Consider the following 11,502-nt stretch of genomic DNA (forward strand, 5'->3'; position numbering starts at 1 on the left):
TTGAATAGTTACCATTAGGACTAGCTTTAAAATTCTTAAAATATTGGAAGGTGATGAGGGGGGGGGGGGAGACAACAATGCTAAAAACAAAACGCGAAGCATCAAACTTTTAACGTCACAACCCCCATTTGCTGTTTTAAAGGGGTGTAGAATGGTGTTCCCCTTTACCCTCCTCTGATTATAAATTATACCATAACAACATTACTTTAATAAAATTAAATATCAAATGCATTTTTACTTCTTTTATTGTACCGCAACTTCAGACAATATTTAGAATTAAAATTATAACGATAACCTCAAATAACAGATAGATAGATAGATAGATAGATAGATAGATAGATAGATAGATAGATAGATAGATAGATAGATAGATAGATAGATAGATAGATAGATAGATAGATAGATAGATAGATAGATAGATAGATAGATAGATAGATAGATAGATAGATAGATAGATAGATAGATAGATAGATAGATAGATAGATAGATAGATAGATAGATAGATAGATAGATAGATAGATAGATAGATAGATAGATAGATAGATAGATAGATAGATAGATAGATAGATAGATAGATAGATAGATAGATAGATAGATAGATAGATAGATAGATAGATAGATAGATAGATAGATAGATACTAGATAGATAGATAGATAGAAAGATAGATAGATAGATAGATAGATAGACAGACAGACAGACAGAGAGATAGATAGAAATAGATAGAAATAGATAGATAGATAGATAGATACCTGAATTTAATGCTGAACTGTTGGATTGATCTTGATAACTGATGGTCTGCCGCCGACAATAGCATTAGGACGGCCCGAAATCATACTTGGTAAATTCAAAGGACTAGGGCGTCCCGACACCATACTTTGTAAAGTCATTGGTTCCAACTCGCACACAACTCTGCTTCCTAAAATATACAACAAGCATGACAACATCCAAGGATATGTTCAAAGCAGTCGGACTGCTATGGATGTGAAATGATATGCTATGTAATAATGAGAATGCTTTCAAGAACAATCAGAGGTTTAGCTTTACTAGCAACTGAGTAAATCTCATGTCTCCTTGGGCATGGGTTACAGTGCACGATTGTCACTATGAATGAAAGCCCGAGGTTCTGATTACACATAAACTTTCATACTGCCTGGATGAACTCTTTTGACGCTTCGGGTACAAGTCCTCCTCACGCCACCTTGAACATACTCTGCGCTTGAATTGCAATACAACGCGCTTAATCACACAGGTAAAGTAAGGTAACACCCATAAGAAAACGAACTCTTTGATTGCATGACCTTTGTCTTGATGTCCTAACTGTGCATTGTAATGAGTTGCACCTGTTTTGGGCCAAGGCTTGTCCCCTACTCTAACTATGTATGTTGCACACCTGACATATAATCTTAACGGCTTTAGTCATGACGCGGTGTCGGGCCGAGATTCAAACCTCACACCTTCCCGACAACAAAGCGGAGGCACCACGTGAAATTCCAAACTATCTTATAGTATAGCATAGCATGGTTTTATTGTCTGGTTTTATGGACTAGACATTAATCGCACAATGATTCAACATTTTTTGTTTCAGACAGTTTTGCAATTTTTCTTTTTAAATTACTATAGAGACATTCTTGTGTATAGTTTTTGTCAGGGAGTAAGGGAGGGGACAATGAGCAATTAATTCAATATAAGAGTTATCAAAGAAAGGGCATGAAATCCAATAAATTTGTAGGAAATTATAAAGGGATTGTTAATTGAATAATAGAAACAGCTGCTAGCAAGAATATGAGTACTGCCCCTTTTATTCTGTTTATTTCCCTTGCCCCTTGCCCCCACCTCCCTTCTCCCCGTCTGCTACATTCCAAACTATATAACACAACGAGTGTTTATTTCCCTTGCCCCCACTTCCCTTATCCCTTCTCCCCGTCTGCAATATTCAAAACATACATATGGGTAGCGGCATTTCATGCGCAAGTACCCAAACTCAGTCAGAAACTGCTAAATTCTTGCACATTCCCTTTAAGCCAGTACCCAAAGTCTGAGACTCCTAAAAATTGAATATTCGATCCATTGTCCCCTCCCTTACTCCTTGAGTTTTTGTACTGTTTAAAAGCGAAGCTTTTCTATAATTAGGGCTGATCCGTCCGTCCGTCCGTCCATCCGTAATGGATTGGTCTTATCGTTAATTTGAGCGTTTTAGAATTGTCCTAACGATCTAACTTTGCATGGCGATTTCTGTAGAAGTTAGGTATGATTTATAAAGCGTAACAACTTTTTAATCGCTATAAGAATGTTCGTACGTCCATTTTAAATATGACAAAAAACTTTTTATGTTATATATTTATCCTAATCATTTAATTTTGGGAATATTGATTCCTATTACAACAAGGTATAATGTTATAAGCAAGTCATCTCTATGATCAAGTCCTAAAAATCTCAACATGTCCTTAAACAGTAACCTGTATTTAAGCAGTTCAGTACAAATTTACTTACAATTTTGTTTAGAATTATAAATTTTCATTCTGTTTATTCAGTTCAATAAGTTGGTTTGTCCCACCGTTTGAGAGATTCGGTTTTATGGTTATTGTCATCCTTGTTTCTATACAATTTTGACTAGACTTATAAATTACTCTGCGTGTGTTTGTTCTACAGTCTAATTTTAGAGCTTCACTTGTTTGGTCTCAACAAGTCTCTTCATGCCTCTTCAAATACAGAGCCCCTAGATGCTAGAGCTTATTGGGGTGTTATGGGAATTTGAACTCCCCCTTTAAATTAAAATATTGGGTAGGACAAAATTAATTTTTTGGGGGGTTGGGCGGCGGGGGTTAATCAATCCTTTAACCCCCCACCCCCTTTGACGTCCCTGTTTGGCTGTCTTAAATTTTGGGAACTTTTCTTATTTTGACTAATTTAAAATACTTTAGGAATGCCGTTAAAAAGTTACTCTCCAAACAGACTAAAGAATTTAACAATAGTAGACAAATAAAGTTCAATATCCAATAATCTTACCTTGTGGGTCAAAAGATATAAATCCAGTTTTCTCATTGGCTCCTGAGTTTCCGAAAGCTGAGTTGTGATTGGATACGTTGAAGGAAGAATTTTGATTGGCTACAGGGTCAATATTAAAAATAATGTTTGTTGGAGGATTTCTTGGTGGATCATTGTCTACAGCAATAACAAGTATGTCCTCATCCATGTCTTCTGAACTAAAATTTATAAATTCTGTAATGATCATCTGGTAATATCCTCTTAGAATTTTTTTTCAATTTTAAATTTGAGTAAATATTTTACCATTGGTAAATTACAATATATACTGGCCTCTCAATGAACAACTTTATTGTCATTTTTTTATGCCATTTTGCGCTTTCACAATTTTTTCTAAATTACATTATTTGTAGAATGTAAGTGGATATACAGGAGAAAAATGTCAATTTAGGATTCTAACATCGACATTAATTTGTCAGTTCCTTCATCCAATGGGAGGAGAGTGGATTGGGCAAGGGGGTTGATAGAGGGGGTCGTTATTTTAGCCAGCTACAAGTTTCACTTTATTGGAGTGATAATGATAATCTGGTGTAAGATCCAAGTAATAATAAATCCATTTAGTTAATACCTGACATTCTCATGTTGGAGTTTAGATATGTTGACAGGTTTTAAACCATTTTGTTGTGAAGTTAGCTCATTATTTTGTTCTTCTGTTGGTCTTTGTGTAGAACCATTACTATTTATCGGCTTCCCATTCTAAGACAAAGACCAAGTTGTGTCAAAAAGGATCCATGTGACGTCATAAAAATGAGGGAGATGCGAGGAGAAGTGGGAAAGAAAATCCCATTTTTATGACGTCACATGGATCATTTGGCACAATTTGGTCCTTGTCCATTCTAAGATTTAAAATTATTATACATATTTGATTATCCACTGGATATTAACAGGTTCTAAGCCTTACGGAAAAATCGTGTATAGCATCGTATTACAGACAATTTTCCACGAAAATTTTAAAAAATCATAATATTTAAACCAAGTTTTCAATCGGCCCTTAAGAATTTTATTAGGAATTCTAAAATTTACATAGAAATAAACATTTTCTTAAGAAATTGTTCCTATACCTTAAAAAATTAAATATTTCAGTCGTTTTAAGCAACTTTTAAGCAACAAATGGACTTAAAAACAATTGTTGTTGGAGACTTTTAAGGGTTAAAGACTTTTGCTTTTTTTATTATAGTAGTATGATGTCTGTCTGTCTGAAGCTTAAGATCTCAGTAACCACAGTGAATATGCCTACTGGTCCTGGGTAGGGTTGGGCCGGATATCCGGTGTGGCCGGATATCCGGCCATTTTCAATATCCGGCCGGATACCGGATATTGAAACTATCCGGCCGGATATCCGGCAATATAATCTTTTATATTTTACAACAAAAATCTCTGTTTTTTTTAATCTTCAATGGCTTTAATTTTCTTATTATTGAAGCTAGAAGAACAATTTTTTCTGAATATGTTTATGTTTATGTAAAATTTGAAATCTTCAAGTAAAAATTTGCGGTCACAGGAAACGTTTAAAGATATCTGGAGACCTGGAGGTTCAGGACTTGCAGGATTATACCTGGAACCTGAAATCGACTTGAACACCTATATTACATATGAGGATGTACGACTATAGGATATTTTAGTATTAGATAACTTGAAATGCTTTGTTTAAGTAAAAAAATATTTTTACTTTTTACCTAAATGACCTTACCAGATTTGCTGGTATCCTGTGCCCGCCAGGAAGGAGGTATTAAAAAAATTTCAACTCTCAGTTATGTGTCATACCAATAAATTTAGAGTATAGATGTATAAACAGATAGCTACAAACATTCCTTAAGCAAAGACCTAAAGCTCTGCAGAAGGTTGTTTATCGATAGAAATTTTGCTTTCTCACTTAGCTGCTAGAAAGCTCATATGCTGTCATTGGAATAAGGTTTGAAGAAATAATCAAAATCACCAACTTGTTAGTATAAGGATTTGGGGGACCTTTATTATAAATTAAAGTCATCTGCCCAATTGTACAAGAGTTAAAACAATTAAATCAAAAGATTTTAGTGTAAAACTATTTGTAAATAAGAGTATAAGAATAAGATATTGTTATCAACGACAAAAAAATGTTTTGCCTAGTTTTTGTAAAAAATTTTGAGCATATTTATCATTTAAAATCAATGCTATCTTTTCAAAAGTGTTTCCATTAATTTGTTTGTGTTTTGTAAGCAAACCCTGTTTTATTATTATTTGTACTGTGTTATTTTATTTGAATATATATTTCAAAGATAGCTAATTTAAAAAAAAAATAAACTGAGATAAATGTCGGAATTTTCATATTAAACATAATAATGTATATATAATTAGAATAGTAAGACCTTGAAAATAAGCGATAAATTATTAGATGATAATTATCAGTAAATTCAATAGAATTTAAACGTAATTATTACAAAGCTAGCTAAAAAAGTGTTGACAAAAAATAATAATCCTTTTATTTAAATACTATAGAACATTATAACAAGGATGATAATATAAAGTGTAGCACCATTTAAAAAAATATGTCTTTCTAAAATCAATTGATTTAATGAATAAAATATTGAAAATATAGCAATGTACAGATTTTTATGATTTTCAGGAATTGAAAATAATTACATTCATTTGGTTGCTGATGTAAAAAGAAGAGAAGGGCATGTATAAAGTCATAAAAGAGCTGCAATGATTTACATATATTTAATAGGATGTAAAATCCTTTTATCAAAGTCAAATACAGATAAATTTTTATTTGCAAATTCATTGGAAAAAAATCCGGACTTATTGATAGACAAAGTGAATTATAGAGTAGCTTCTCTACTAAATATAACATATAAATAGACATGCGCAGAAGCTACGTAGGAGCTACGGACAGTTCTAATATTTCGGAAAGGGGAAAGGAAGAAAGTTATCTATCTATTACTGGGAAAAACATTTAAAAGCCCCCTCAAAAGGAAAATATTTTAAAAACAAATTAAACCTATATTGATTTTAATTTGAACCTTAATATTGCTATTTTTAAAAATTGGCATTGATATCTACTTTCCGAAATGATTGTATTGTTAGCAGCTTGAAGTGAAAATATTTTACTGGAAGTCCAAATTTTTACAGTTTTTTATAATTTTTTGACAATGTTAAAATTGATTTGTTTCCTTCATTAATTTTAAGATATATCCATTATTTATTAAGGAAAAACACAAATATATGTTAAATTTTATAGTTAGGGCATTGTTTCTAATAATGAAAAATCCTGTATAAAACTCGGTCATTTTAGGGTCCAAGCTGTCAAATTTCTTGACCAATATGAATATGTTAGTAGGTCTTTGCCATAGTTCTATGTAGCCATATACCATCGACCCCTCTATACTCTAACTTTATTGTCATACCCATATTTCGAAAGTCACTCAGTTATAGCCCTCTACCTTTTATACACAGAAAATGGGATAGAAAAAAATCAGAGGGGGGGGGGGGGAGGCATTCAACGCCACCTCCCCGCCAATCCTCCAGAGATTGATATTACAGATTGAGAGTAGTAATAGTTAATTAGATTTATTTACTAAGCTTTTTTTGTCTGTAGCAAAGGATCTTGCTAACTGCTGAACTGATATGGTTCTCCTTAAGAGTGAAGCTTCTTATAAGTCCCAGGGTGGTTTTAGGCTGTTTAATTTTTATAAAAAAGTCGTTGTAAGGTTTTAAGTTATTTTTCTGCACTTTCATGTCCCTTCTAATATATATCCCTAGATACTAGGGACGCAGACGCTAGTATAATATAAAACACCAGTTTATAAAGAAATTTTTTTTGCGGGAATAGTCCCTTTCGTGGCAACGCCCCTTAAGGAGCAATTATTCATATTTTCACAGTAGCGTATCTCCTATTTCTAGCCCCTCGCGGGGGACTCTAACCTTGCGGGGCCAATTGCCTTACCCTGCGGGGAAATCACCTTACCAAATATAACCTAACCTAACCTATTAAAAGCAATTTAAAAAATAAAACGAATCGCCCCTTAAGGTGCGTTGCCACGAAAGGGACTATATCCTTTTTTGATACTTTAATATGGAGTAATTGGCCGGTTATCCGGCCGGATATGCAGTAATTTGGCCGGATAACCGGATATTTGCCGGATATCCGGCATTTAGAATTAGCCGAATATCCGGTATCCGGTATCCGGCCAAAAAAATATCCGGCCCAACTCTAGTCCTGGGATGGTTTTAAGCTAATTTCTTGGGGGGTGGGACATCCCAAACCCCTCCAAAATGAAAAATACCCCCTCCAAAAAAAATTATCTTTAAAACTAAAATCCAAAAAGAGGAATTCGACTAACCAACCCCCCCCCCCCTCCCAAAAAATCTTTTCTTTTTTAAAAAATAACACAAAAATAGGTTGTTTAACATCTTGGGGCAAAGCCCCTTGACGCTAGGGGCGAAGCCGCTAGTTTTATATATTATAATATTTCAAAACTTTTCACAAACTGATAAAAAAAACTTGAAAGAAGAGAAAAACAATTTAATCATAAAACACAAACGAAATAATTTTTGCACTTAAAGATTTGACATTTTCATAATGTTTCAAATTTAATACAAAAAAGACAGCATTCATAAGAAGCGAGACAAAAACAAGGATGACAACATCCATAAAGCGAAGCATTAAATTCAAACTAAAAAAAACGAGCATTAACTCTTGTAGAGTGTAAGAACTGAATAAACAGAATATAAATGTAAATTTCTAAACAAAATTGTTGCAAAACTACGGAAATACAGGATACTGTTTAAGGACATATTTACATAATTAGAACATGATTTTGGAGATGCTTCGCTTATAACATTATACTTTGATGTTATGGGGATCAGTATTTCAAAATTCAGATGAATAGGATGATTATAACAAATAAAAAATTGTTGTTAAGAAGGTTAAAAATAAACATGTTTTTAATGGACGTACTGACTATAAGGTAACGATTATAGAGTTGCTACGAGTCCTAAATAGTACCTTACTGTTATAGGAATCATCCTGCAAAGTTTGAAATCGATAGAACAATTCTAAAACATGTCTAAATGAACGAAAGAGCTAAACTTTACGGACGGAAGGATCTACTTTTAGAAAAGCATCGCTTTTTAAAATATAGAAATCTTTTGAAGCATAACCGACCGATTTTATTCGCTGGATTAGAACCGGTTTTCAGTCATACTGAAAAATCATGTATAGCATAGTGTTAAAGACAATTTTCCACGAATATTAAAATATAAATCACAATGATAATGCCCGTTTTGTTAGCCTGGGCCTTCGGTCCCTCAGGACAACATACTGATTTTATTCTTATAATTCTTAAAATTTTAATATCTGCGGAAAAAAAGACGTGATTTTATTACCTGGAACTTGACGAGCTTTTTATCCATTCCGACTTTGAGGCATTTTTCATATCTACACGGGATGCACTGGGTAGTTCTTAACAATAACACATTATAAGTAACAGGATGTCTATTTGTGTGTTTGTAACTCGCCAACCGCTGGACCGATATGGTTCTCCTTTAAATTTAGGCTTCTCATAGGTCCAGGAAAGATTCATAATTTCTTAGGAGGGTACCTCCACCCTCTCAAAAGAATCGCCCCTGGAAAAAATATCAGACACATCAGACATTCTAAACTACAGAAGTGGTAATTTTATATATTTGTAACTAGACAAAGTGTCTCAAAAATCAGCAATATGACGTCATCAAATGAGGAAGATGAGAGTAGAGGTGGGAAAGAAAATCCCCAAAAAATAGATGGATAATCCCTCATTTTTATGACGTCACATGGCTGATTTTTGAGACACTTTGCCAAGTTGCATTTATTTTCATCCCCTGTCATATCCATTAAGATCCTTGTGAATCACTAACAAGGACGTCAAAGAGGGGGGGGGGGTAAAGGTGTGATTACCCCCCAAATAAAAAAGCTTGGACGCCGTTGCTTCTATGATAAAATGATTAGCCCCCGAAAAATTTTGATTTTCAATATTTTACCCCTCCCCCCCCCCCCCATCTCCCCCAAATAAAAATCTTGGACGTCCTTGATGACTAAACTAGAAACTCACCCAGGATTAGGAGTATCGTAGCAAGTTTTATCGGTCATACACACCCGAAACATTCCGGTTATAACAACTCGCCGGAAAAAGGTCCGGCATGACTGGCAACACACTCCTTAATAGAAAAAAAAAACGTAGGGGAAACGGGAAAAATGTATGAAACTAAAGATCTCAAAAGCAGTTGGATTGCAGGCAAAACTCATATAATAAATTTCTTGTTATATTTTTATGCTATTTTATAAACTCTAAAAATTCCCTGAATGCTTGAGGCGAAGCTCTGTAACAGGTATTCAATCCTCTATAGTTATATAAGATCTCGCTAACAGCTGAAACAGCAAGGCTCTCCTTTACACAGTGAAGCTTCTTATAGGTCCAGAAAAGGTTTATAATTCTTTAGAGATCTTAATGAAACTTTTTGGGGATATGTTATTTGTGAAGTTATTTAAATCCAAAAAATATCAGCCATCTATCTCAAATAAAAGTAAAGAAAATCATGAAAACTTAAAAATCTAGGAATTGTGTGTGTATTAGTGTTTGTTAATGTGCGAGTTTATGTGTGTAGCTTTTTGTGTGTAGGGGGTCGGGGAGGGGGGGGGGGTAGGTGTTTTAAGTGTGTTTGTGCAGAAATGTGTGTGTGTTTAGGGGGGGGGGGGAAGTGTTGAAAGTGTGTTTGTGTACAAATGTGTTTAGGTGTGTGTGTGTGTGTGTGTGTATATGTGAGTGTGTGTATGAGTTTGTGAGCGAGTGTGTGTATGAGTTTGTGTGTGCGTGTGTGTGTGAGTGTGTGTGTGTTTGTGTAACACACCTCATTGAAATTTGGATAAGTGGTTTCTTTCTAAAATTACCCCTTCTGTAGATTACAATTAGTGGGTGAAGCGTTTGGACACTCAACTTCATAAGCCAACCAATCGAAATTCACTAAAAGGCCCCAAAGTTATTAAGTCAACGAATAAGAAAACATTGTCATAAAAATTTGGGGTCTAGTGCAATGACCCCTTCCTCCTTAAATATTTCTATATGTATAAAAAATAAAAATCACTTTTCAAAGTAAGTAACACAAAAAAATTAATTCCTGAGATAGTAAATAAGTTAGATAGGTTAACCCCTCGGGTCTAACAAAACTGGTATAAACCTTTTATCATCCGCGGAATAGTGTCTGTAAAACGCTGTTATACATGATTTTTCAGTATAAATGGTTCTGATCCAGCGGATATTAATCGATTTCGAAGGCATATTAGAAACAAGGATGACAACATACATAAAAGTGAAGCTCTAAAACGGTGTGACAAACGAACATTAACTCTCGTAGAGTGTCAGAACGGAATATACATAATGTAAATATGTAAATTAATTTTGACAAAATCATACGGAAATATGTTGCAAAACTTCTTAAATACAGAACACTGTTTAAGAACATACTGACATTTTTAGGACTTGATTATAGAGTTGCTTCGTTTACTATATTGTATCTTATTGTAATAGGAATCAGTAATCCAAAAATCAGATCAATCGGATGATTATAACACATAAAAAATTGTTGTTAAAAAAGTAAAAAATTAACATGTTTAAAAAGGACATACGGACATTCTCGTAACGATTATAGAGTTGCTAAGCTTTCTAAACCGTACCAATCCATTACGTACGGACGGACGGACGTACGGACCGACCCTAATTATAGAAAATCTCACCTCCATAGTGTAATCTGTAACTTTCAATGGGTCTAGCACAAACAGCGCACTCCATTTTTAAATCTAAAAAATTCAATTAAAAAGGGGAGGTAGGTTGTGCTAAAATTCTAAAGGTGTGAGTTTTAAGGCTTGAAAACAGTAGTAGAACGATAATATTCACTAAATATATGTATTCCTTATTGAAAAGCAATATAGACATAATTTTTTGTTAAAGTTAACATAGATTTTATCGTTCTATTACTGTTTTAAGCCTTAAAACTCACACCTTTACGGAATTTTAGCACAACCTACCTCCCCCTTCGTATGGAAACAAGGATGACAACATCTATAAAAGCAAAGCTCTGTAGCGGTAGGTCAAACGAACAATAGCTCTTGTAGTACAGGGTCAGAACTCAATAAGCAGAATATTAATACATAAGTCTAAACAAAATTGTAAGTAAATTTATAGCAAAAATTCTTAAATACGTAGGATACAGTAAAATTCAAGCTTTTATTTTTTATGATTATAGAATTGTTTTGCTTTTGATGTTGTCCTAGGAATCATAATTCCAAAAATCATATGAATAGAATGATTATATCATACAAAAAAAATTGTCAAAAATTTAAAAATTAGCATGTTTTAAATGGACTTTCTGGTAAAGATTCTAGAGTTCCTACACTTCATAAATCGTACCAAATTGTTATAGGAATCAGCATGCAAAGTTTGAAATCG

General features: G+C 33.7%; 1 protein-coding gene across 1 annotated transcript; it reads right to left on the bottom strand.

Moving 5' to 3' along the window:
- Window positions 1-751: 751 nt before the first annotated feature.
- LOC145330507 (uncharacterized) lies at window positions 752-10,866 on the bottom strand. The gene is made up of 6 exons (XM_080175137.1): window positions 10,791-10,866; window positions 9,112-9,217; window positions 8,408-8,483; window positions 3,612-3,739; window positions 3,008-3,204; window positions 752-917 (listed from the first exon to the last, which is right to left on the bottom strand). Exons 1-6 carry the CDS (start codon window positions 10,843-10,845, stop codon window positions 757-759), a joined length of 723 nt encoding a protein of 240 aa, XP_080031263.1. The 5' UTR covers window positions 10,846-10,866; the 3' UTR covers window positions 752-756.
- Window positions 10,867-11,502: the final 636 nt, after the last annotated feature.

This window comes from Acartia tonsa, chromosome 10 (assembly GCF_053477335.1).
Source record: "Acartia tonsa isolate MP-2025a chromosome 10, ASM5347733v1, whole genome shotgun sequence".
Lineage (NCBI taxonomy): Eukaryota > Metazoa > Arthropoda > Copepoda > Calanoida > Acartiidae > Acartia > Acartia tonsa.